Here is a 27,588-nt window from a genome sequence, read left to right as displayed (position 1 = left end):
GCGCCCTCTGGTGGAGACCTCCGGTGCAGCCCGGGAAGCCTCGAATCCGGATTCCGGCGCTTTCTTTTTTTTTTTTTTTTTTTTTTGAGACGGAGTCTCGCTCTGTCGCCCAGGCTGGAGTGCAGTGGCGCAATCTCTGCTCACTGCAAGCTCCGCCTCCCGGGTTCACGCCATTCTCCTGCCTCAGCCTCTCCGAGTAGCTGGGACTACAGGCGCCCGCCACCACGCCCGGCTAATTTTTTGTATTTTTAGTAGAGACGGGGTTTCACCGTGGTCTCGATCTCCTGACCTTGTGATCCGCCCGCCTCGGCCTCCCAAAGTGCTGGGATTACAAGCGTGAGCCACCGCGCCCGGCCTGGATTCCGGCGCTTTCTTGCTGCGCTGGCATGAGTCCGCTGTCCGAAGCTGTTTAATTCTCTCTAGTGGCCGCTTACCCACTTTCCACCTACCTGTTATCAAAGCACGCCAGGCTTTTGGGCTGCGTGGAATGCACTCTTGTCTCCCGCCAGCTCTCACCAGACCCTTCAACGGTCACTTTCCTCTAGGAGGCTGTGATGTTATGATATATATATTTATTTGTTTTCATCCACAGTTCCTGGGTCGTAACTCCCATAGCCCTTGTTACAATGTTCTGTGATAATGTTGGGTGTGTTAGGCCTCAGGAAACAGACTCTCTCTCCCCTTCTCCTGCCCTCCTTTTACCTGGCCCAAAGCAGGACTCTAATCTCCTCCCACATTTCTGATTATGGGTCTTAAGTCCCTTCCCAGAGAAGGTCCCACCCTATACCCTGGGGGAAGGGATGCTGATGTCCAGAAGCTTCCTTAAAAACCCAAGAGGAGAGGGTTTGCAGAGCCTCTGATAGCTGAATACGTGGAGGTTCCTGGAGGGTGGTGGCCCAGGGTAGGCAAGGAACCTCGGAGCTTCTTCCCCATTCCCCACCCTGCTCATCTCATCTGTATCCTTGGTCATATCCTTTATATGAAACGGGTGAATGTGTTTCCCTGAGTTCTGTGAGCTGCTCCAGGGAGTTAATATAACCCAAAGAGGCGGGTCGTGGGAACCCCAACTTGAAGCGCGTTGGTCGGAAGTTTCGGAGGCCCAGACTTGCCATTGCTGTCTGAAGGTGGGGGCGGTCTTGGGGACTAAGCCCTCAACCTATGGGATCTGATACTATCTCCGGGTAGATACTGTTGGGATTGAATTGGAGGACACCCAGCTGGTGTCTGCTGCTTAGTGTGGAGGGAAAAAACCCAAACCTTTGGTCACAGAAGTCTTCTGTGTTGATTGTTGTGTTGTGAGAGCAAAGGAATGTCTGAGGGTTTTCCTGAAAGAGGCCTTCCTAGAACCTCCTTTTTTCCACCGGCTGGGAACTCTGTGCTCACCCAGCCCATATGCTTCATTCTCTTTTCAACAGGAACTTCCTGGCATTGCTGCTTTAACCAGGTTAAACCCAACCAGACTGTGACATCTTCAAGGGCAGGATCCATGATTAATTTCTGTGACCTTCCCTCTCTGCACCTCCAACCTTGCATCCAAGTTCTAATGGAACATCATTTTTCTGGGGACAAGAAGCCGGCTTATATCATTTAGATAAGTCCAGAAGCTTCCATAAAAACCCGAGGACAGGGTTTGGAGAGCCTCTGATAGCTGAATACGTGGAGGTTCCTGGAGGGTGGTGGCCCAGGGAAGGCAAGGAACCTCGGAGCTTCTTCCCCATTCCCCACCCTGCTCATCTCCTTATCTGTATCCTTGGTCATATCTTTTGTATGAAACCGGTGTGTTTCCCTGAGTTCTGTGAGTTGCTCCAGTAAATTAATATAACCCAAAGACGGGGTTCAGATTTAGATTAAGAATCAACAATCCTACCTTCCCAGGATATACAGGGCATATAAGCTACTAAGAAGGTATGTCTTACTAACTCATGATAAGACTGACAATATTTTCTAAATAATTTTCTATGAATAACGGAAAAGAGACCCAAGAAACAAGCCATACAAATCATATACAAGATTCATTTTTAATGGATTTGATGGTTGGGTGCAAATTTGAGCATTATTTACAAGAGCTTTCTGTAGAGTTATTTCTGTTCAAATAAAACCAGACTCTCAAAATACAACATAAGCCTGAACCTACTTGATTTTTTTTCTCCCTCTAGTTGCCAAGGAATATCGTATCTCAGATGCATGGCCTACTATCACACTGGTCTTTAAAGAAAAAAAAAATGCATGGCCACAGTTCCAGGCAGTTCCTGGTAGCTGGATTTAGTGGATTTATATATGACAGTACAGTACATCATCAGTTTCACCCACAGGGCAAAACTTGCCTCCATTCAGGCATCTCTTTACAATTGGCAGCAATGCAGCATTAAGGGTTTTTAGCCAGGACCTGCTGTTTGCAGTCCTGCCCCTTGTAGTGTTACTCTGGGTGTTGCACACTCCATGATTACTAGAAGACAGACACCTGAGGCATGCAGTCTGCTTGGAGTGCATCTATTTACATGAAGCTGCTCACGGGAGCTGGTGACTCTTCCAGATATGGGTTTCATAGGTTGGCAAAGAGGTATCACACCATCAGAGATTTTACCAATTGAAAAAGAGTAGCTGAAGATTATATTGCAATGTTATTGTGAAACATTTAACTTTCTTAAGTTTAAAGTGTACTATCCCCTGCAGCTCAATATAAACAACGATGTATTTCTTTGTAGCAATATATGGAGTCAGAATGAGTTTTCCAATCTGATTAAATCCCTGAGCAGCTATGTTAAAAGTTAACTTTTTTAAAAAGCCCAATAAAAAACTAAATACTGTATTAAAACTCTACCACAATGTTACAGTGATAAACATATTTCTGTACAGAAACATTAAAGCTACTTAGAAGCTGTTTACATCCTTTGCCTCTTAGAAAAAATATATACATTTCTGGAAACTGTTCAGGTACTTAAGCTGGACATAAATTACCCCAAGTTTTTTCTTTTTCTTTTTTTTTCTGAGACAGTCTTGCACTGTCGGCCAGGCTGGAATGCAGTGGCGTGATCTTGGCTCACTGCAAACTCTGCCTCCCAAGTTCAAGCAATTCTTGTGCCTCAGCCTCCTGGGTAGCTAGGATTACAGGTGTGTACCATGACGCCCAGCTAAGTTTTGTATTTTTAGTAGAGACGGGGTTTTGCCATGTTGGCCAGGCTGGTCTTGAACTTCTCAAGCAATCCACCCACCTCGGCCTCCCATCCCAGTGCTGGGATTACAGGCATGAGGTGATCCGCCCGCCTCGGCCTCCCAAAGTGCTGGGATTACAGGTGTGAGCCACTGCACCTGGCCACCCCCCAATTTTTTTTTTTTACCAGCACTATGAATGATTTATTAAAAATACAATACTTTTTCTTACCAAGTAGGACTAAACATCCTAATCCCCTACTGAAAAAAACAAACAAACTGGAAAACTTTTCAGAAAGTCAGCAATGGTAACAAGTCAGTAAGTGGAAGAACTGGTTCAAAGTTTAAGAATTCCGTAAGATAAGGTATATAGGAGCTGTCAGATCTTATTTCGTCCATGTATAACCATTTCTGACAGCCCTAAATACTAGCTGAGAGCTTGACTGCACAGGACCACGGCTAGCGTTGGAAATAAAGACTGAGCCGGACTTGACATACACAACTCCGGACAGATGGGACCCTGGAATGGGGCTGCTCCGCCAGGCCACAGCTTCCAGAAAGAGACCGTCCGTGATCTCTGAAGAGCCTCTTGGGCAGTTTGGCCCCTGGTTATAACTATGATTCATTCATTAAGAAATGACAAAACACCCCACAGATGTGTTTGGACCAAGTAAGCACAATAAAAGAGCTAAATCTCGGCTTCTTCTAGAGCAAAACATTATCCGGGGAAAGATTACTTGCTTCTGATAATTAAATAGCTAAGAGGAACTGTTAGTGCCTTTTCTCTGCTCAGAATATCAGGACAGGAAGAGGCTGTGGAGATCCTCCAATTCCCTCTGACGACGAGGGTTAGAGAGAGGTGCCTATAGCAGTTAGAAAGCAGCAAAGCCAGATTGTCCCGAAGTCCCCACGAAGAAGGAAAAACTGTCATAGAAAATTAATAAGATGCAAGAATAAGTGTTACAGCTCTAGCTCTTTAAGAATTTGTCCAGCAGGTCTTCCGGACTTCACTGAACCGCCCCTGCCGCCCACACACCAAAAAAGATACAAGAATGTAAGCCCAGATGTGGTGTGGTATCTGGCATAAGCCAGTGTTCTCTGGGTTCTAGGTACCCCTCTCCCCTCCCCTCCCCCACCCCCACCACCTCTGACCAGGGGACTGCCCAAAAAGAAACAGCGGAAATGGTACGCAGAGTCACCCCTCATGCCCACATGTTCACTGGTGCCCAGTTAGAGAGAAAAATGGCAACTGTGTATGTGGGAGTCATCTACACACACAAAACACTGAAAGGTCAGTTTCCCATGTCTACACGTGACAGGATTTAGAAGGTACAAATCAACCTTCACCCAGGAAGCTTACATGTCTCCTGAAAGCACTGACAGGGTCACGCACCAAGGACCAGGAGGCTCCTTTACTGGTCTCTGCTTGGAGACAGACACAGAGCGGCCCACCCTGAGACACAAGCGTTCAGTAGGGATCGCCATCCCAGGAGGTACGAGATAACAGCACCTCCCTCTGGAAACTTCTACAGAAGTCTGTTGTGTTTTCTATTTTAAAACTGCATACAGAGAGAGAGACACTAAACAAGAACCAAGGGCAACATCCAAGCTCCGCAACCTCCTGTGGCCCTTCCAGAAAATCTCCCTCAGTCACAAGAACTTGGGATGTTGCTGTACTTAATTCACATCATGTGGAAAGCAGTAACATTCAGCCTAACGGCTCCCAACTCATTGTACGTGTGTCGTGCTCCAGGCATAGTTCTGGGTACTTTCCATTCCTTTTCTCTAAACTTTATGAACCCAATTTTATAAGGATTATTATCATTACTCCCATTTGGCAGATGAGAAAACTGAGGCTCGGGTGTTAATTAAGTCAAAGTCACCCAGTAAGAACCAAAAGCATAATTTTGAAGTTTCCAGGTACGAATGATATGTCCATGTCTATATGGTTCAGTCCCAGGAGTTGAGCAAAGATGCTTTCACGCTCCTGGAAGTCAGGCACCTTCAGCTGATTCCAAGGCTTCTCTAAGTGCCAACCTGGAAGCCTGCTGTGAGGACAACCGTAGTCCAAGCTCCCAGGGACCAGCAATTCTGGTGGCATCCTGGGGCGGCTCAGTTTCTGGCGGTTCTCAGCTTCCTCCTGAAGTACTCAGGGGCAGCCTCGTAAAGCCACTCTGCATCCACAACACAGAGGTCCCGCATGTAGCACTTGTTAGTGTAGAGCAGCTCAGTGTACACGACGCAGGCCGGCTTGCAGTGGAAGAGGACAGACGAGGGGTGGATGGCCACCGGCTGGTGGGTGTCCGTGGTGGCATAGGTGCCGTCTGGCTGAAGCTCGGCGGTGCTCATGAAGAGGCTGTGAGCCAGGCAGCGGCGGACACTCTCCATGTCTCCTCGGGATGACGCGATTGGCATTGACATCTGTTTCGGGAGAAAGCGAGGAATGGAGCCGACCCCACACGTAAACACTGGTCAGCACTACACAGTGTGTTGGGGCAACTGGACCCATTGGGGCAAATGCAGCCCATTGTGAGCCTAACAAAGTGGATTCTGACATTCGGAGGTGGTCATCAAGGGTCAGCGAGGTCAGGGGAAGAAGGCCCAGCTGGAGGACGGACCAGAAACAGGGAAAACTACTGCCTGTAAAGGCAGGGCTGGGAGGGAGGTGCTCACATTAGCCACCAGACCACAGGCAGGTTGGGTGACCCACCCCTCACCTAAATTCCATCAGGACAGCCCAGAAAGGAAAGGCCCTTCCCTCTCGCTTTGACTATCTCACCATCTCCTCACTCCGATTCACCTTACACGCTGCTGCCAAGCTAATCTACCTAAAGCACAACTCAAATCACTCTTCATCCACTCCAATACCTTCAACAATGTCTCTATTGCTCCTTGCAAAACAATGCAAACTTCCCATGGTGAAGCCACGAAGGAGCCACCCTGAGCCGCTCGCCTGTCTTTCCTCTCACCGCTCTTTTTCTTTTTTTTTTTTTGAGGCTGAGTCTCTCTCTGTCACCCAGGCTGGAGTGTAATGGCGTGATCTCAGCTCACGGCAACCTCCACCTCCCAGGTTCAAGCTATTCTCCTGCCTTAGCCTCCCAAGTAGCTGGGATTACAGGTGCCTGCTACCACGCCTGGCTAATTTTTGTATTTTTAGTAGAAACGGGGTTTCACCATGTCGGTCAGGCAGGTCTCGAACTCCTGATCTCAAGTGATCTGCCCGCCTCAGCCTCCCAAAGTGCTGGGATTACAGGTGTGAGCCACCGCGCCCGGCCTCACCACTCTTCTTTAGACACTCCATGGTCCCCCATAGTTGGCTGCCTTCTCTTTCCTCACCCCGTTTCATGATTCCTATCTGTGCCTTCATATTTGCTACTCTTGGTAGAAATGCTGCCTTTGTCTCATCAGAGGAAATGTCAGTCACCAGTCAATGTCCTTGTTCTACTGCTCTTGATGAGTGGATCATGTAACCTATGCCCCTGGGTACAGATGAACAAACCACTGGTACACACACGCTGGGCCTAAGCTGGCCAGCTTTTCTCTTCCAGGCATCTTTTAGGTTTGAAACTGGAAAACTTGTCAATCTCTGCTGGGCTCTTGAGTGGAGGGGCCATGCAGAGCAATCACTTCCATGCGGAGGTAAAGGTGAGAAAAGGGAAGGAGGCACGGAGAGGGCACTCAAAGCAAGAGAAGCAGCAGGTCCAGAGAAAGCGGCAGCCCTGGCTCCTGCAGGCTTTTTCTAGTTCCTGTGACTCTATTTCCTGCATATAGGTTCTCAGATACCTTTCCATCCTGGGAAAAATCTTTCTTTTGTCCTTTATGATGGCTCTAGGGTTTCTGTTGTTGACAATCAGCTGATCTATGCCTGAAGAAGATACTTTTTTTTTTTTTTAAGAGACAGGGTCTCACTCTGTTGCCCAGGCTGGAGTGCAGTGGCACAATCCCAGCTCGCTGCAACCTCTGCCTCCCGGGTTCAAGCTATTCTTATGCCTGGGCCTCCTGAGTAGCTGGGATTATAGGCATGCACCACCACACTCGGCTTATTTTTGTATTTTTAGCAGAGATGGGGTTTCACCATGTTGGTCAGGCTGATTTCGAACTCCTGGCCTCAAGCAATCCACCTGCCTGGGCCTCCCAAAGTGCTGGGACTAGAGGCATAAGCCAGCCACCACACCTGGCCTGGAAGATACTCTTTTATCTCCTTATCTGTCAAGATCTAGCTCAGTTGTCACCACCTCCAGGAAGCCCCAGAGGCTAACTGGTGGTCTCTCCTTCCAGACTATCAGCTTTAGCACTCACTGGCTGAGTGATTTGGGGCAAATTATTTAACCTGATTAGGCTTAGTTTCATCATTTGTAAAATGGGAATAACAAAAGAATCAATCTTATAGGTTGAAATGAGGATTTTATCCTTTGGGTTAAGGTCTGAGTTAAAAAAGAAAAAAAAAGAAATGAGAAGTTTAAATAAGGCAATCACATAAAAAGTACTCAGAACAGTGCTGAACAAACGCTTCATAAATGATAGTGATTATTTTAATTTGATGGCCTCCTGGCACGAGTGTATGTATGTCAGGTCACCGTCTAGATTATTACTTAGTTACTGAGTAGGCATGTCTGTAAAGTCTCAGGACCTTGACCAGTGCCTGGCATATAATGAGAGGTATCCCTGGCCACTACAGGGTCCTAAATTCAGAACTAATAGAGAAGCACCATTTCTACTGTCAATAATAAATTGAGAAAACTTACGAAGCCAAGGGACAGACTGGAAGGAAACTGTTCAAATACAAAAGCAGTTTGAAAAAATGTGTGGAAGACAGAATACAATAGGCTACTAAGAGAAGAAACAGCTCTAGTGCTAACCATAGGCCGTTGGCATCAGACACAGGCCTGGGTACAGGCTGTGACTGTCTCCCAGCAACGTCCGCACTGAGGGGGCACAAGACATTCACCACAGAGTGCTTATGACAACAGCAAAAACATGGACTCTGTCTCAGTGATCAACAGCAAAAGAACACTTACACTACCCTCTATCTCTGACATAAAATGTGGAGTGTCATGCAAGCATTAAATATACCATGACAGCTCTTTAAAACACCATGTACTCTAAGAGGGAATAAAAAGCTAATATAAAACTTTGTAGGCCGGGCACAGTGGCTCACACCTGGAATCCCAGCACTTTGGGAGGCCGAGGTGGGTGGATCGCCTGAGGTCAGGAGTTCGAGACCAGCCTGGCCAACATAGTGAAACCCCGTCTCTACTAAAAATACAAAAAATTAGGCCAGGTGTGGTGGCTCATGCCTGTAATCCCAGCAGTTTGGGAGGCCAAAACTATCCTGGCTAACATGGTGAAACCTCGTCTCTACTAAAAATACAAAATATTAGCCAGGCGTGGTGGCTCATGCCTGTAGTCCCAGCTACTCAGGAGGCTGGGGCAGGAGAATTGCTTGAACCCGGGAGGCGGAGGTTGCGGTGAGCCGAGATCGCGCCACTGCACTCCAGCCTGGGCAACAAGAGCAAAACTCCATCTCAAAAAAAAAAAAAAAAAAAAAAGCACTTTGTGGTGGACACTTTGGCAATATCTAACAAAATCCAAATTCTCCCATCTAGAAATTAATTCTGTGTGCACCACAGCACATACGGAGGATGGTCACTACAACAGAACCTAAATGACCATTATTAGAGGCTTAAATAAACTGCAGCGAATAGAATGAAATGCTACGAAATCACTAAAATGAATGAGCTAGACACATGCAGCACTGAAAGCCCAGCCACAGGAAGGATTCGAGAAACACGCATGTGAGGCTGGGCGCAGTGGCTCACGCCTGGAATCCCAGCACTTTGGGAGGCCGAGGCGGGCCAATCACCTGAGGTCAGGAGTTCGAGACCAGCCTGGCCAACATGGTGAAACCCCGTCTCTACTAAAAATACAAAAATTAGACAGGCGTGGTGACGCATGCCTGTAATCCCAGCTACTCGGGAGGCTGAGGCAGGACAATCACTTGAACTCGGGAGGCAGAGGTTGCAGTGAGTGGAGGCTGTGGTGAGCCGAGATGGTACCACTGCACTCCAGCCTGGGTGACAGAGCAAGACTCTGTCTCAAATAATAAAAAAGAAAGAAAGAAAGAAAGAAAGAAAGAAAGAAAGAAAGAAAGAAATATGCCATGTGAAAGAAAGGAAGTTGTGGAACATGTACCTCATACACATGTATCCGTGTATGTGTGTGCTCACACACAGGCACAGAGACATGCACAAAAATATACATACACAGAAACAAATTCTAGAAGGATCTACCCCAAACTGTTAACAGTAGTTATCTCTGGAGGGGCAGGATTGTGGGAGACTTTTAAACTTTCTACATTATAAATCCCTATTTTCTGCATTGTGTCAAATACTATACACGACTTTGGTAATCTAAAAGGAAATAATGCAGATATCCCCACTTAAAAAAAAATCTTATGAAGAATTCTAACACTGGAAAATGCTTATAAAGATTATAAAACCAAATATAAGTTACACATATAATTTGCTCTGTAAAAAAATACAATAAAAATAGGCTATTAGGAAATAGGCTAAACTACTGAGATGTGGAATTGTGGGTAACTTCCTTTTTTCTTATTTGTGAAATTTTCTACAATGAGAAATCCTTTTATAATCACTAGCAATAAGCAATGTCAAAATTTCTACCTTGAACGAAGTGACAGCTTTGTCACCCACAGAACACTAGGACCAGACAATACCTTTAAGCAGATGTCCCTCAGCTGTGCTCTGACTTCTGCTACCAGCATCATATTCTTGCTGTTGACAAAATTCTCTTTGCACCAATCCTGAATAGGAGAAACAGCGATATCACAATCCACTCATTCACTATTTATTTGTTCACAGAGACGGGGTCTTGGTCTGTTCCCTAGGCTGGAGTGCAGTGATACAATCACAGCTCACTGCAAACCAATCCTCCCACCTCAGCCTCCCAGATAGCTTGAACTACCTGCACATGCCACCATGCCCAGCTAACAATCGTCTCATTTCTATAGAGAAAACATAACAACATTTTTAGAACACAGTTAAATTCAGAGAAAAAACTTCAGGTGCCAAAAAGGAACGTAGGAAAATATCTTTATATCAAAAAACATGAACTATAAGAAAAGCGTTAATAATTTAAACTAAAGAAAAACTTAAAGTTTTCCAGATTGGGATGTTTGTCTCATCATACCAAATAAATGATTAGAATCTCCAGAATAGATTTTAAAAGTTCTACAAGTCATTAAGAAAAAGACCAATGACCCAGTAGAAAAATGGACAAAGGATATGAACAGACACAGAAAACAAAACAGAAATGCCCAATTTATGTAAGGCTTCTTCTTTCTTTTTTTCTTTTTTTGTAGATAGATAGAGTCTCGCTCTGTTCACCTAGGCTGGAGTGCAGTGGCACGATCTTGGCTCACTGCAACTTCTGCCTCCCAGGTTCAAATGATTCTCATGCCTCAGCCTCCCGAGTAGCTGGGACTACAGGTGTGCACAACCATGCCTGGCTAATTCTTGTATTTTTAGTAGAGACAGGGTTTTGCCATGTTGGCCAGGCTGGTCTGGAAGTCCTGGGCTCAAGTGATCCACCTGTCCTGGCCTCTCAAAGTGCTGGGATTACAAGCTTGAGACACTGTGCCTGGCCCTGGGCAAGTTTTTCAACTGCACGAAGCTTCGTTTCCATGACTACATGTTTCATGAATATAAAAAATAATAATAGTGCTCATTTCTTAGGATTACTTTACTGAATAAATGAGATCATACATTAAAAAGTGCTTAGCATGGGGCTTGGCTCAGAGTAAGTACTCATTCATTGGTATACACTATCATGATTAGACATATTACTTGATTAAGTTCCAATTAAGTTTTGATGGGTTGGGAGTCACTTAAGTCTTGTTGAGTTAAACACATTCGGAACAGAGACCGGAATGACAGTTCTTTGGTACCTCCCAGTACTGAAGCATTTCTGAAATGCTGTCTGGCTTTCTTTTTGTGATTCTTTAGATAATTTAGCCAAAAAGTGAAAGTGTACTTTTTGTACGGCTTCAGTAGAAAAAGGGAAGCACATAGCAGAGACAAGCAGCTATTGCTGGAGAACAGGAGCAAGACGAGGCTCACCTTATTTCCGCCTAGGTTTTTGAAGGTCCGATAGATATTGAGCAGGGTCATGTGATCCCCCTCGCTGGATATGAACTTCTTGCGGACCCCTTGCACTTCCTCTCGCCGGGAAGGAGGGTTGTGGAGGACGCTGTCCACAGACAGCAGGGAGACAATGGTCAGGATCTCCTCTGTACAGTGAAATTTGGGGGACATGAGGATGGTCTGCAAAGCAAAATTGAAAATTGTGTAAACTCAGCTTTCTCCTAGCTTTAGAATGCACTATTTCTGTACATTGCTTTTGCAGCTTCCCTTCTAAGGAGTTAAAGGGCAGGTATTTCTAAAACCATGGCGATGTACATTAGTGTTATTTCACTCTTTAATATTCAATAAAACAGGTGACTGCCTTCCCTACAGAGTTCCAAATTTCTTGTGGGTAGGGGCTCTTGGCTTCGTATCTTTGAATCCCACACTGAACATAAATCAGGGCTATTTGCAAACTAGGGGTTGGTAATTACGTAAGAGAAAAAGTGAGATTAATCTAGAAGCACTGGGTAAATGGTTCTACTTTGGGACAGTTAACTGTAATGTACAGAAAGGGGACCGAGGAGAGGGTATCATTTACTTTGGCAAATTTGGGTTCTAAAGGAAATGCTGCCATCTTTCTTCCAATTGGAGTCAGGGTAAGCTGGTCATCCTTATGTTCAAGAGCATCTAACAGGTCCAGTTGGGCAATGGCCGCCTGAATGTGATCTAAAGAAACAGAGACATAAAAAGGAGCCAAAAGTCCAAAAAAATGAAGTTGCAGCTAGTTCAGTATTTCTGGAAGCTTTTGATAACTCTGCATCAAACAACAGCAAAAATCATAACCGCCACTGCCCCCTTGACACACTTGTCAAAGAATGACATCACTGTCTTCAGTTCAATTCCCTTTTCTTTTTTGAGACAGTCTTGCTCTGTTGCCCACGCTGATGTGCAATGGCGTGATCTCGGCTCATTGCAGCCTCTGCCTCCTGGGTTCCAGCGATTCTCCTGCCTCAGCCTCCCCTGTAGCTGGGACCACAGGCGCCCACTACCGCGCCCAGCTAATTTCTGTATTTTTAGTGAGATGGGGTTTCACCATGTTAGCCAGGCTGGTCTCAAACTCTTGACCTCAGGTGATCTGCCTGCCTTGGCCTCCCAAAGTGCTAGGATTACAGGTGTGAGCCACCATGCCTAGCCTGAATTCTCTTTTTAAATGACCTGTAATTTGGAAATATGTATGTAGATTTTGAATATACACATTAAAAGTGTAACATCTGACCCAGCAATGTTACACTTACGAATTTCACCTGCAGATATACATCGCACAGAGACCATATCGCCAGAACCAAACACCTAACAATGGAAATAGCAGTTGTCTCAGGGGCCAGCTGGGAGGCTGGGGGACAAGGGGGTGAGAAGGACATTATTACTATTTACTATTTTATATTTTTTAAACTTTGGACCATGTAACTATATTAACTATTAAAGAATAAAAAAGCATTTCTAAGGATGTAGTAAATATATACATCCCAATAAGGAGTGATCTGTAAAATGTATTAAATGAAAAAAAGCAGTGTGTTTCTCATTGCTTTTTTAAAGCAATATTTATAAATTGAAGGATGGATAAATGCATTTTGGTTTATTCACAGAATGGAACAGCACTTAGTGTGAAAAAGCATCAACACAAATAAACTATATGGAACAAGCTGAATGAAAACAGCTTACTCAAGAATAACGAACATAAACTTACAAACAACAGGTGGTTTAGGGATACATACGCATATAGTAAAACAGTAAAGAAAAGCAAGGCAATTACAAACAAAATGTGGAAGAGTGGGTACCCCAAAGGAGTGGAAGGAGGCGAGGGCAAGCGGGTGGCAGGGGAGTCCTGGGGGCTTCAACTGGGTACACAGGTGTTAGATTTTAACTATTCCTTACACCTTATGTATCTTCTTCATTTGTTTGTAAGGATTTAACAATGAAAGAAAAAAATCAAGCACAGAACAATGCTCAATGTGTGTTGCTATTTGTGTTTTAAAACATACTACAGGCCAAGTGTGGTGGCTCACGCCTGTAATCCTAGCACTTTGGGAGACTGAGGTGGGCGGACCACCTGAGGTCAGGAGTTCAAGACCAGCCTAGTCAACATAGTGAAACTCGATCTATACAAAAAAATACAAAAATTAGCCAGGCACGGTGGTGCACACCTGTAGTCCTAGCTACTCGGGAGGCTGAGGCAGAAGAATCACTTGAACCCGGCAGGCAGAGGTTGCAGTGAGCTGGGATCTCACCACTATACTCCAGCCTGGGCAACACAGTGAGACCCTGTCTCAAAAAAAAAAAAAAAAAAAAAACAAAAACATACTACAGCAGGGGCTTGGTGGCTCACACCTGTAGTCCCAGCTACTCGGGAAGCTGATGTGGGAGAATCACCTGAGCCTGGGAGGTTGAGGCTGCAGTGAGCTGAGAATGCACCACTGCACTCCAGCCTGGACAACCAGAGTGAGACCCTGTCTCAAAAATAAATAAATAAAATTAAACCCATTACATACACTCACGTATGCATACATTTGCTCTAGAAGTCTACTAGAAAATGGTTCCAGTGGTTGTTCTAGGGGAAGAAAACTATGAACCTGAGGATCAGGGCAGGACCCTTGTATACCCATCAATTGGTGACTTTGTGTTTTCTTTCTTTCTTTTTTAAACCAATTGCATTCCTTAAGAAGGGGTGGGGGGGGGGGCAAAAAAAAAGAAAAGGAAATGGTGCATTGATGAGAGGCCAGGTGCCAAAGCCACTATCATAAAGATTTCCAATTGTTTTCTTCTTCTGTAGAGAAATTACTAATGAACAGGAGAGACTGATCAAATTCCAGTTAAAGGCAAAGAAATATAGTCTCTGCAGTCCCTGTGCTGATGAAAGTACAATTTCATTACATTTCTGTAGTATCCCAAGGACTCGCATGATGACCTTCATGGTTCCAGAGGTCAAGGAACCTTACTGATGGTGCTGATAGTACAGAATCTATCGTTTCATAGCTAGGAGCATTGGCACATGCCTGTGGTCCCAGCTACTTGGGAGGCTGAGGTGGGGGGATCGCTGGAGCCCAGGAGTTGGAGGCTGTGATGGAGCCTGTGAATAGTCACTGCACCTCCACCTGGGCCACACAGTGAGACCCTGTCTCTTTAAAAGTCAATCAATGTATCTATCATTTCATGATTTTCAGATGCTTCTCTAATAACTAACATTGTTATCCACAAAATTAAATAAACAAAATGAGATGACCAAAATACTTAATTTTTTTGGAAGTGTCCGTTTGTTGTTGTTTGTCTCCTCACCTACCTTCTGCAAAACTGTGGATTTCACTTACCTGGAGATGGCTTGGACATGAAGTCAAAGGTGAGCACATTTGGGACTTTCATTGCTAGAAGCTGAAGCATCACACTGGCCAGGTTACACCTGTGAAGAGCGTGAGACCAGGGTCATGACCTGATCCCTCTGCCATTGAGTCGGAACCCCTCATGGAGGAGTGTGAGTAAAAACTGCAGCTCTGGGCAAGCAGGAGAGACATGGGGACTAACAGCAGCAGTGCAGGAGCAACTGGCGCCTACCTCTGGATCTCTGGCACGGTCATCTTATCAAACTTCTCAAACTCCTCCTCCGTGTAAAGCCGGTAACAGATGCCACTGTCCTCTCTGCCAGCCCTCCCTGTGCGCTGCCAAGCCTGCGTCTTCGATACCCGCTGCACTGCTAACACCTCAAGACCACTGTCTGGACGGAGAGTGAGCCCCATTAGTGCTTCATCACATGAACAAACTCTTTCTACAGTGTTGATAAAAAGAAGCACACCAGTGGTTCTTTCAGCAACACAGGGGTCCAGAGAACCTCAAGGCTAGCACAATGGACAGCACAAAACTTGGTTGCTCCGCAGCGGTTTGGCCCTAGTGAAACAAGGCTTTGCAATAAGCCCAGTGTGAAATCTGTGACAAAAACATCAGAAAAACCTCACGCATGCAGCAAGGGGCGAGAAGAGTAGTTTCCGAGGTCTTGCCTTAGATGGTAGGACGGCCAACCCCTCCAGTTTGCTTGGGACAGAGGGTTTCCTGGGATGTGGGACTTTGGGTGCTAAAACTGGGACAGTTTCAGCAAACTAGGATGGGGGTCATACTATCAATCGATGACTACGAAATTAAATGCCTCAAATCACTTGTGTGCTTTATCCTCCCTCCCAGTTCTGTTGTAAGACAGAAATAATGTGATGTCTGTTTTCTAGCAGTAAATGAGGTTCATTTTCTTGATAAAGCTGTATTCTTAGCCAGGCACTGGAGACCCAAGCTCTTTCACCTATGTCATCTCAAAAAGATACATCTGTGGAAGTCAGGACCCTCGAATGTTTACTAGAGCATTTCAGTTCCATAACTGGGAGCAATAATTTCAGTGGCCTCAAATCCTCTGTGGAATAAAGCGAAGTATAAAACAGACATGAGTCAAGATGACCTGAAGGTAGCTCCCCACTGCACCTTCTTAGGAGAAGCCAGTGCTCCTTCATGGCTCACCTCAGCCAGGAGATCTGGTTCCTTCCTGAGAAACCTGGGAGCTCAAACCAGCCATATATACAGTTTATGATGACAGCCTTTGATTGACACCCAGCTGTCCCTGGCCTTACAGCCGACTTCTGATGGGTACCAGGCCCTCTGCCCAGGTCCCTGACCCTGTGTGCCAAGGTTTGCTCAACCTGGGCTCTCCTTTCCTGCCTCTACTTCCTGTCTCACATACCCGCCTTGGGACTCCTTTGCGGACCTGGAGTGTAGGTCATCTCACTCATGGCGCCTGCCACCTGAATTTGTTAGTTACTAACATGAAACAGGGGAAAACTGTGGGACTACAGTTTCAGTGGCTGCTCACTAGACACAGGAGAGACATTCATGAACTACAAATTCTCACCAGGGTTATACTTCTTTGCTTTAACCATGCCCGTGTCAACTACATATTTTATTCCTGTAATGGTTATGGAGGTTTCAGCGATGTTGGTTGAAATTATCACTTTGCGATAGCCCTAAAAGGAGGAAGAAAACCAAAAAGCTGCATTGACACACGGATGATTCAGAAGTCTTCAAACATATTCTCACCATTAATTTCCACAATTCACTCATGACCAAGAAAAGATGACTCCATTATTAATGGCAGTCATTAATATTAATGGTTGGTCATTAAACTGGGCAGGGGAAGGGGACGCTGCAGTCTTAAAGGTCAATTTGAGGCAATGAGATGTAGTGGAACAAGCACAGGAATCAGAAGCAAGTAGATGTGGGTTGGAATCGTGGCCCTGCCAGTGACTTACTATGCGCCCCCTTGAGCAATTGTTACTTCCCCTCTTGGGGCCTCAGGATTCCCATGGGATCATAACCTGCCTTGCCGGTTCCCACGAGGATGAGAGACAGTGGATATAAATGCTAGCACAGTGCCTGGCACGGCAAAGGCACACAATAAATGACACTATGGACAAATGCAATTTATGCTGGTCCTTAGAAGTCACTCATTTATCTTGCAGCTTTGGTTTATACTCTCCCTCATCCCAACAACTGTCTCCCTGCTCCTATCACAGGAGCGCTGTATGTGTCACCGTGCATTGTATTCCTGCGCCTCCTCAACGCGCTGATCTGGCACCTGGGTATCCCATCCCATACGCCTTATCTGGAGCCTGGTAATAGGTACACAGACCTCACTGGTGGATCCGTCTGGGTGCCCAGAATAGGGCTGGACAGAAGAGGTCGTGCACTCACCTTTGGGGCCCCTTGGAAGACTCGGAGCTGCTGTGCATAGGGCAGGGAGGCGTACAGAGGAAGGACCAGCATCGCAGGGCAGCCGTCTGGGAGGTGCTTTGCAATGTCTCGGCACGTCTTGCTCATGGCCTCGATCTCCTCCTGCCCAGTGAGGAACACCAGGATGTCCTGTGAAGAAGGGGCTTCCTGTAAAAAAGGGAGAGTAGGTTTACTAGGCATTGATAGAACTGCAGCTTGCACAGAAAAAGACAATGGTGATTGATGATGTTTCCCAGAGTTATTTCTCTTAACTATGGAAATGTAAATGAGCCTAAAAGTTGATGTCTAGCTTGGAGACAACCCTTACCAGCAGTGTGTAAATGGTAACAGGCTGGGTGTGATGGCTCACGCCTGTAAACCCAGCACTTTGGGAGGCCGAGGTGGGAGGATCGTTTGCAGCCAGGAGTTTGTGACCAGCCTGGGCAACGCAGCAAGATCCCATCTCTACAAAACACTTTTTTTTTAATTGGTCAGGGGTGGTGGCACATGCCTGTAGTTCCAGCTGCTTGCCACTGCACTCCAGCCTGGGCGACAGAATGAGAACCTGACTCAAAAACACAAAAAACAAAACTGTAATATATAGGAGTTAGCCAGCTATGTTTATAGGCCAAGTGATGACATCTTGAAGGAAAATCATCAGATTGTTTTTTCTAAGAAGAACAATACCATGAAAAGCATAATCAGGCAAGCAAATAAAATCTGCATGAAGCTTCCTTCCTTTTATAAGCATCTTGAAAAATGAAGTTGACAAAACAGAAGGCAACTTGGGGAAATCCTAATCCATGGAAATGAACAGGCGCAGCCATGCTGGAAAAGGAGCCTTTCATGAATGATGCCATCAAAAGCACTTTCACACGCCCCAAAACATACACTATACTTGGACAACTGCTTGAGATACTGAGGTTTCAAAGGGAACAACACCCAAGTGTGAATGACATACCTAATGCCCTGATTTTTCTTTGATTTCTGATCAGATATATTAATTTGTTTGATGTAAAGTGCTTGACACTTCGGGACGCTGAGGCGGCCAGATCACCTGAGGTCAGGAGTTCGAGACCAGCTTGACCAACATGGTGAAACCGTGTCTCTACTAAAAATACAAAAAATTAGCCAGGTGTGGTGGCGCACGCCTATAATCCCAGCTACTCAGTAGGCTGAGGCAGAAGAATCACTTGAACGTGGGAGGCGGAGACTGCAGTGAGCCAAGATTGTATCACTGCACTCCAACCTGGGTGACAGAGCGAGACTCCATCTCAAAAAAAAATAAAATGAAGTGCTTGATGGACTGGGCGTAGTGGCTCATGCCTGTAACCCCAGCACTTTGGGAGGCTGAGGCAGGCAAATGGGTTGAGGTCAGCAGTTTGAGACCAGCCTGTCCAACACACTGAAATCCCATCTCTATTAAAAATACAAAAGTTAGCTAGGTGTGATCCCAGATACTCAGGAGGCTGAGGCACAAGAATCACCTGAACCCGGGAGGTAGAGGTTGCAGTGAGCCGAGCTCGTGTCACTGCACTCCAGCCTGGGTGACAAAAAAAAAAAAAGTGCCTAATGGCAAAATAAATAGAAAAAAATGTTAATAATTATATGTATGTTTATGTATATATGTAAAAATAGGTATTTTTTAATGTGTATTTTTTTTTCAGCCCAGTATTAACAGAACAAATGTTCAGAGGCATACACAGACAGGATAAAATCTAAAACAGTGAAAACCTCATCAGCGGGAGAATTCATCAAAGCCAGTGGTAACCTAATGCACCAGCAGCCATCATTCATGAAAAATTCTCATTTGCTTTCTGCAGTTGAACAAGGCAGATTTCTTCCCCAAACACTATGAAAACAATAGTAAAGGCTGCTGTCTCAGAAAGAAAAGGCAATGAGAGATGAGGAGGCTCAACTCATTTTGGAAGAGAGAGGGGAAAGGGGCTGGATGACTTGGCTGGAGGGAGGAAACTACAAATTAAGTTGTAGGAAGGTGAAAACTCAGGGATTGGTTCAAAGTCTGAGTATAGTGTGGTCAAACCCTCCAGCTCCCTCTCCCACCCAGGATGGCCAGGAGACTGGGAAGCCATGGGCTTCACTGTGGGAAAACGGTGACAAAGGGAAGAGTCAAGATGACAACTGCACAAAGGCCGAGGAGAGCCACCTGCCCCAACTGGAACAGCAGCATAAGGGACTCTGAAAAGACAGACTGTGCTTGAACACAGAACTATACACGATTGGCATATGAGAGATGTTGGAATATTTGGGAAAAAATGAGCCAGAGCTACCCAGAAAGTTTGCACAATGGTGTTGTTCAAGAAACAAGGTATAGGGATGATGGTGTGCTACTAGCAATGTGTGGTCATAATATTGTTAGCATTGATACTAGACTCAGAAAGCATCATAATAGGCCAGACACAGGGGTGCAAGCATGTAGTCCTAGCTACTACCAATGCTGAGGTGGGAGGATTGCTTGAGCCCAGGAGTTCCCAACCAGCCTGGGCAACATAGCAAGATCCTGCCTCAAAAACAAAAACCTAAACAAAAACATGATAGAACTGTCTAGAGGCTGGAGATAAAGGGGGTTGGGGAGGGGCATTCTAACTCTTGTCACCATGGTAAGAAATTAGCATATGATGCCTGATACCCATAACTCAAGAAATAGTGGTCAAAGCAAGGTAGTTTGGAAATATGAAAGCAATATGTCGAGATTGAAAGTAGGTGCCCTAAACAGCAGAAATCTGGGATGTTTGAAGTAAAAACAACTGCTATTCTTTTATTGTAAGCCTTTTACTGTAAACTCCTTGACCTTTTAAAACTTTAAACTCCATAGGCATCACTTATTTTAAAATAAAAATTGACCAGGCACGGTTTCTCACATCTGCAATCCCAGTGCTTTGGGAGGCTGAGTTGGGAAAATCACTTGAGACCAGGAGTTTGAGACCAGCCTGGGCAACAAAGCAAGACCTTGTCTCTATAAAACATAAAGGAAAATTAGCCAGGTGTAGTGGTGTGTGCCTATAGTTCCAGCTACTCAGGAGGCAAAGGCAGGAGGACTGCTTGAGCCCAGGAGATGGAGGCTGTAGTGAGTTATGATTATGCCACTGTGCTCCAGCCTGGGTGACAGAATGAGACCCTGTCTCTAAATAAGTAAATTAATTAAAGAAAAATCAATTTTAAAAGTTTGCCTCTGGATTTTCTCAGAAAGCTAATAGGAAGGTAAAAACATTAAATTTTATACAAATTAAATAAAAGTGACTTAATGATTCAAATTTTTGAAGTAAATGTTTAATAAAATGAGAAAATATTTTTAAATATTCTCCTAATATAGTTTAAAAAAAAAGAAACTCTAAGTTGCAACCCATTATTGGGCCAATGTCAATTTTTTCTTTTTTTGTGATAGGATCTTGCTCTGTCTCCCAGGCAGAAGTGCGGTGATCATAGTTCACTGCAGCCTTAAAATCTTCCAGGCTTAAGTGATCCTCCTACCTCAGCATCCCAAGTAGCTCGGACTACAGGCGTGCACCACCACACCTGGCTGATTGCTTTATTTTTAGTAGAGATGAGGTCTTGCTATGTTGCCCAGGCTGGTCTCAAACTCTTGAGCTCAAGCAATCCTACCCACCTCTGCTTCCCAAAGTGCTAGGATTACAGGTGTGAGCTACTGTGCCCAGCCAACATTTTCTTTAAATGAGGTACAAAATATCAGAGTACCCTACATGTAGTAAAAGACACAGTATTTCTTCTTTAAAAAATAATTTTTATAATTTTTTATAGAGACAGGGTTTTACTATGTTGTCAGACTGGTCTTGAACTCCTGGACTCAAGTGATCCTCCTGCTTTAGCCTCCCAAAGCATTGGGATTACAGGTGTGAGCCACCATGCCTGGCCAGAAGCAGTGTTTCATAGACTTATTTCAGTTATATGTATAGCGTACTGGGTTGCAAAAGAAAAAGTACCTTTTTTTTTTTTTTGAGACAGCGTCTCACTCTGTCACCCAGGCTGGAGTGCAGTAGCGCGATCTCAGCTCACTGCAAGCTCTGCCTCCCAGGTTCACGCCATTCTCCTGCCTCAGTCTCCCGAGTAGCTGGGACTACGGGCGCCCGCCACCATGCCCGGCTAATTTTTGTATTTTTAGTAGAGACAGGGTTTCACCATGTTGGCCAGGCTGGTCTTGAACTCCTGACCTCAGGTGATCCACCTGCCCTGGCCTCCCAAAGTGCAGGGATCACAGGCGTGAGCCACTGCACATGGCCCCCTTATTCATCTTGATGACACAATTCACAAAGTTGTTTTATTCAGTAGCTTTCCTTTTCAAGGCTCAATGTTCTCACTACCAACTTGCAAGATAAAAGAGAACTTTTCAGGAATTTGCCCCCAGCACCATACCTGGTGGATCTGGAAGACGGAGACAAGCGCGGCATGCAGGTAATCATTCTGAGGCTGTTTGGTGTAAAACACCTGGATTGGATGCTGCCGACCCTCTAGGTAGAGGACGGGGGCGCCATTGAAATACTGAGAGAACAGGTCCACATCCATCGTAGCTGACATCACAATCACCTGCATAAGAGAACGAAGAGGAGGACCAGAAACAAACAGTGGGACGGCCTTTCCGTGTCCCTCTCAAGCCCCAAAAGCAGATGATTGAGGCCTGTGCCACCCCCATCATAGTTAACTTTCTTCCAAGGCTCTCAGCAGAACAGGCAGAGGAAAACACCCTGCTAAAGCACACAGGCCTGTTTCCTTTCCTTTCCTTTCCTTTTTTTTGAGACGGAGTTTCACTGGGCGCGGTGGCTCACGCCTGTAATCCCAGCACTTCGGGAGGCCGAGGCAGGTGGATCATGAGGTCAGGAGATTGAGACCCTCCTGGCTAACACAGTGAAACCCCATCTCTACTAAAAATACAAAAAACTAGCCAGGCGTGGGGGTGGGCGCCTGTAGTCCCAGCTACTCGGGAGGCTGAGGCAGGAGAATGGCATGAACCCAGGAGGCGGAGCTTGCAGTGAGCTGAGATTGCGCCACTGCACTCCAGCCTGGGCGACAGAGCAAGACCCCGTCTAAAAAAATAAATAAATAAATAAATAATCGAGACGGAATTTCAGTCTTGTTGCCCAGGCTGAAGTGCAGTGGCATGATGTCGGCTCACTGCAACGTCTGCCTCCCAGATTCAAGTGACTCTCCTGCCTTAACCTCCCGAGTAGCTGGAACGACAGGCATGCGCCATCACGCCTGGCTAATTTTTGTATTTTTAGTAGAAACGGGGTTTCACCATGTTGGCCAGGCTGGTCTCGAACTCCTGACCTGCCTCAGCCTCCCAAAGTGCTGGGATTACAGGCGTGAGCCACCGCGCCCGGCCAGGCCTGTTTCCTTCCGTGTGTTACACATACTTTCAGGGGAAGTTTCCCTCATACTTTCAGAGGAAGTTTCCCTCATACTTTCAGGGGAAGTTTCCCTAGTTCCTTTCTCCTCTTCTGTGCAGCTTTCACCACTCCAAAGAGCACATCTGTGTGGATAGTCCGTTCGTGAGCTTCATCCAAAATGATGCAGCTGTACTTCCGAAGCAAAGAGTCTGAAATTGCTTCACGCAGAAGCATGCCATCTGTCAGAAACTTGATCCTGGTGTCTTCTGAGGTGACGTCATCAAAGCGCACTGTATAGCCAACCTGTGCAGGGAAACAATTTATTCAGTCATCAAACATTTCTTGAGCACCCACTGTGTCCGGCACTAAGTTGGGCACTTGCACTACCACAGTGAACAAGACCAACACCAATGCTTCCCATTCCCTTGGGAAGCACGCAGTCTAGCTTTTGAGAGAGACGATGGTCAAGTTTACTTTAACTGCAACTAATATAACTATTACAAGGAATATTTAAAATTAACCTTCTACCTGGCTGGGTGCGGTGGCTCATGCCTGTAATCCTAGCACTTTGGGAGGCCGAGGCGGGCGGATCACGAGGTCAGGAGATCGAGACCATCCTGGCTAACACGGTGAAACCCTGTCTCACTAAAAATACAAAAAATTAGCTGGGCATGGTGGCAGGTGCCTGTAGTCCCAGCTACTTGGGAGGCTGAGGCAGGAGAATGGCGTGAACCTGGGAGGCAGAGCTTACAGTGAGCCGAGATCGCACCACTGCACTCCAGCCTGGGCGACAGAGTGACTCCGTCTCAAAACAAACAAACAAACAAACAAACAAACAAAAAAACATTAATCTTCTACCTCAAGATATTTAATAGTTTCATGTGGGCTGGGCGCAGTGGCTCACACCTGTAATACCAGTACTTTGGGAGGCCAAGGCAGGCGGATCATGAGGTCAGGAGTATGAGACCAGCCTGACCAACATGCTCAAACCCCGTCTCTACTAAAAAATACAAAAATTAGCCGGGTGTGGTGGCGGGCACCTGTAATCCCAGCTACTCGGGAGGCTGAGGCAGAAGAATCGCTTAAACTCGGGAGGCGGAGGTTGCAGTGAGCCAAGATCGCGCCACTGTACTCCAGCCTGGGCGAGAGTGACTCTGTCTCAAAAAAATAAAAAAATAAAAAAAAATAAAATAAAATAAACCTTCTACCTCAAGCTATTTAATAGTTTCATATGGGCCGGGCGTGGTGGCTCACACCTGTAATCCCAGCACTTTGGGAGGCCGAGGCAGGCAGATCACGAGGTCAGGAGTATGAGACCAGCCTGACCAACACGCTCAAACCCCGTCTCTACTAAAAAATACAAAAATTACCCGGGTATGGCGGCATGCACCTGTAATCCCAGCTACTCGGGAGGCTGAGGCAGGAGAATTGCTTGAACTCGGGAGGCGGAGGTTGCAGTGAGCCAAGATTGTGCCACTGCACTCCAGCGTGGGTGACAGAGCAAGACTGTCTCCAAAAAAAAAAAAAAAAAAAAAAGTTTCATGTGAAGCTATGTACAGATATGAAAAGACATCTAAGATATTTTTACGTGAAATGAGTACACACACACAAATAAATCTGTCTTATATACAGTTCTGAGACTCATTCTCAATACTCACATATACACTGGCATAATGCTTACAATTTTTCTAGAAAGATATATAGATAAGAGAGTTAACAGAGGTTACTGAAGGCTTAAGATGTTCAAGGAAAACAACTAATTTATCCAACTTGACGACAGATTTTGAAAGCAAAGCACATGGGACCAAAGCTCATGGGACCAACAGAGCCCCTGATCTCTCAGGAGCCAGTAAAGAACTCTCGGAAGAATAGGCAAGAAAGCAGCTCATTATGTAAAAGAAGTCTTGTTTAGAAAAATAAAAGGCAGTGGGCATGGGGAGAGAGCTGTTTAGTCAAGAAGTACTAATAGTAAAGAAGGAACCAGGTACCAGCTTCCCGAGTTCAGTTCTCTTCTCATCTGAGACTCTAGTAGCAAGAGAGATGGCAGCTACTCGACGAGGCTGGGTCACAGCAATGATGCCCTGGCGGCTGATCCCTCCTTCATACAGGTACTGAGGGATCTGAGTTGTCTTCCCAGAGCCAGTTTCCCCTAGGAGAGAGGGGGGGGAAAAAAGTCTCATTGAAATGCAAATTGGGGCTGGGCACCAGGGCTGGCACCTATCATCTCAGCACTTTGGGAGGCCGAGGTAGGAGACTCTCGAGCCCAGGAGTTCAAGATCAGCCTGGGCAACACAGCAAGACCCCGTCTCAACAACAACAATTAGCCAGGTGTGGTTGCATGTGCCTGTAGTCTCAGCTACTAAGGAGGCTGAGACAGAAGGATCATGAGGCCCAGGAGTTCAAAGTTACAGTAAGCCATGATTGTGCCATTGCATGCCAGCCTGGGAGATAGTGTGAGACACTGTCTCAAAAAAAAAAAAAAAAAAGGAATGCAAATCGGCTGGGCACAGTGGCTCATGCCTGTAATCCTGGCACGTGGGGAGGCCAAGGGAGGAGGATCACTTGAGCCCAGGGGTTGCTCCTGGGCAACATAGGGAGATGCTGTCTCTACAAAACATGCAGACATTAGTTGGACGTAGTGGTGCATGCCTGTGGTCCCAGCTATTCTGAAGGCTGAGGTGGGCGTATTGCTTGAGCCTGGGAGGTCGAGGCTGCAGTGAGCCATGATCACACCACTACACTCCAGCATGGGCAACAGAATGAGACCCTGTCTTAGAAAAACAACAACAACAAAAAGCAAATTGACGTAAATTTCACCAAACAACTCAAAGTCAGAAGTAAAATATAAAATACTCTTGAGTTGGTAAAGCCTCAGGAGAATGGGCATTTAGGTGTGTATACTGCTGGCGAGGTTAGCTGGTTAATTGGTATCATTTCCCAGGAGGCCAAATTATGTTTTTTTTCTTTTTTTGAGACAGAGTCTCGCTCTGTCACCCAGGCTGGAGTGCAGTGGTGCGATCTCAGCTCACTGCAAGCTCCGCCTCCGGGTTCACGCCATTCTCCTGCCTCAGCCTCCGAAGTAGCTGGGACTAACAGGCGCCCGCCACCAGGCCCGGCTAATTTTTTGTTTTTTAGTAGAGACGGGGTTTCACCGTGTTAGCCAGGATGGTCTTGATCTCCTGACCTCGTGATCCACCCGCCTCGGCCTCCCAACATGCTGAGATTACAGGCGTGAGCCACCACGCCCGGCCATGTTTTTTAAATCTTTAAAATGTTTATATCCTTTGACCCACAATTCTACTTGCAGAAATTGGTTCTAAGAAAATAAGTAAACATGTATAAAGATACAGCTTCGAAGAGATTTTATTCAATTGTGCTCCTGACAGAAAAAAACTGGAAACAATATAAATGTTCAAAAGGTAATTTACATAGTTAAAATATAAAATAAAACACAACTGTTACATAGATTTCTGCATACTGACTGATATGAAGAGACATCCATTCACGCACTGCTGCCTTCAACTCCTCGCCACTCTCCTGCCTGCTGCCTCCCTTCAAACCCTCTGCCTCTGCCCACACTATGGGCAGAACGCCTGCCCTCACACTGCCTACCTCGCAAACTCTAAGATGAGTTAGGCCTCAAACACGCTGCCCTGGCTGCACAGTGGCCCTCCTCTGGGCTCCGTAGTGCCTTGTTCATCTCTCTTCCAGCACTGACCATCCTGCGTTGTACAGAAGCGTTTGAATGTGTCTGTCCTCTGTCCTCTTCCAACACCAGAAGCTCCCGGAGGGCAGTGCTCTCAATGTCCCTCGCGTGTACTTGAGTATTTTGCATACAATAAGCACACAGTAAATGTTATTTCTTAACCTGTATGAGTTCCTTTAACAGTGCCTGATTACAGCAAATAACTCAGTAAACCTGTGCATCCTTCCCCTCCGTCTAGCTACCACCAGGCCTCTCTGACCTCACAGAGTCCTCCAGTCCTATTATTTGTGGGTTTTTTTTCCTGTCAGTCTGTCAGCCCCCTCTGACTGCTCATCCTTCCTGACCCAGACAAGAATCAGACTAAGGATTTGATTATTCTGCAATCTTCCTGCTGAATCCACTAGGCAAAACCCCAAACTTGGATCAATGTCTCCGTCTATCTTTCCTGCTCCTATACCAGGGCAACTGAGCGTTGCTGAAGTAAAATACAAAATGCTTGGAACCATAAGTGTTTTGAACTTTGGATTCTTTCAAGTCTTGTAATATTTGCATTATACTCACTGGCTGAGTATTTTAAATGTGAAAATCTGAAGTCCTGAATGCTCCCAAATCCAAAGCTTTTTGAGCACCTGACATAACGCGCAAAGGAAATGCTCCTTGGAGCCCATTCTGGATTTTGGATTTTCAGATTTGGGATGTTCGACCTATAATTTGGCAGTGCATGAGCAAACCTGAGTCTACAGTGTAGCCGAAATGCACCTAAGCACCAGTACTACCAACGATCTTTTTTCTTGTTTTTGCAGCCTTTCTTGTCTCCATCCTCCCCAAGGGCCCACTTGAAGCCCAGTGACTCCCATTCTGAGCAGGGCTCCTGAACCTGTCTCACAGAAGTGGGATTCTAAAATGTGATCTCTCCCTAACTGCCCCTACAAGCCCTTCTGCAGTGCACCATTCTTATATCCGTTCTCTAGCCCTGCAGCCTCTTAGCCTTCCTCCTCTTCCAGACCAGCCCTGCATCTAGCCCTTGTGGCCAAGCTCCCCACTTCCCCACGCCTCCTGATCTTTGCTCCGTTAGCTTGATTCTATCTTCAGCCTCCCTCCCTACTGAGTTCTTCCCTTCAACCTCTGAATACAGACAGTCCCTGTCTTAGAACTGTTCGACTTCAGGATGGAGCAAAAGTCAAAATCGTAAAGTAGAAACTGTACTTTTGAGTACCCACACAACTGTTTGTCACTTTCAGTATGGTATTCAATAAATTACATGAAATATTCAAGACTTTATCATAAAATAGGTTTCATGTTAGATAATATCACCCAACTATAGGCTAACGTACATGTTCCAAGCACACTGAAGGTAGGCTGGGCATATTAAATGCATTTCCAACTTAGGATATTTTCGACGTATGAGGATGGGTGGGTTCATCCACAC

The 27,588-nt window shown here is 45.8% G+C and overlaps 1 protein-coding gene and 1 non-coding gene across 3 annotated transcripts in view; one reads left to right on the top strand and one right to left on the bottom strand.

Annotated features, from left to right (window-relative positions):
- Positions 1-2,004: 2,004 nt before the first annotated feature.
- DHX33 (DEAH-box helicase 33) overlaps positions 2,005-27,588 on the bottom strand; it is a 28,217-nt gene continuing 2,633 nt past the window's right edge. The window contains exons 2-12 of one of the 2 annotated variants that reach the window (XM_055255779.2): positions 24,442-24,602; positions 22,529-22,756; positions 21,483-21,653; positions 17,073-17,258; positions 16,234-16,345; positions 14,901-15,060; positions 14,660-14,748; positions 11,893-12,020; positions 11,289-11,492; positions 9,887-9,973; positions 2,005-5,571 (exon numbers count right to left, since the gene is read on the bottom strand). In XM_055255779.2, the coding sequence (XP_055111754.2) occupies positions 5,263-5,571; positions 9,887-9,973; positions 11,289-11,492; positions 11,893-12,020; positions 14,660-14,748; positions 14,901-15,060; positions 16,234-16,345; positions 17,073-17,258; positions 21,483-21,653; positions 22,529-22,756; positions 24,442-24,602 (1,835 nt within the window). In that variant the 3' untranslated portion in view covers positions 2,005-5,262. The remainder of the gene's footprint in view (positions 5,572-9,886; positions 9,974-11,288; positions 11,493-11,892; positions 12,021-14,659; positions 14,749-14,900; positions 15,061-16,233; positions 16,346-17,072; positions 17,259-21,482; positions 21,654-22,528; positions 22,757-24,441; positions 24,603-27,588) is intronic. The other variant, XM_055255780.2, reaches the window with a different exon arrangement.
- Positions 4,112-4,173, top strand: LOC129470828 (U7 small nuclear RNA). The gene has a single exon (XR_008653350.1). It is a non-coding gene; the product is annotated as a U7 small nuclear RNA (small nuclear RNA).

Source organism: Symphalangus syndactylus, chromosome 20 (genome assembly GCF_028878055.3).
Source record: "Symphalangus syndactylus isolate Jambi chromosome 20, NHGRI_mSymSyn1-v2.1_pri, whole genome shotgun sequence".
NCBI classification, from domain to species: Eukaryota; Metazoa; Chordata; class Mammalia; order Primates; family Hylobatidae; genus Symphalangus; species Symphalangus syndactylus.
The sequence above is the reverse complement of the archived record's forward strand: the minus strand, read 5'-3'. Positions and strand labels throughout refer to the sequence as shown.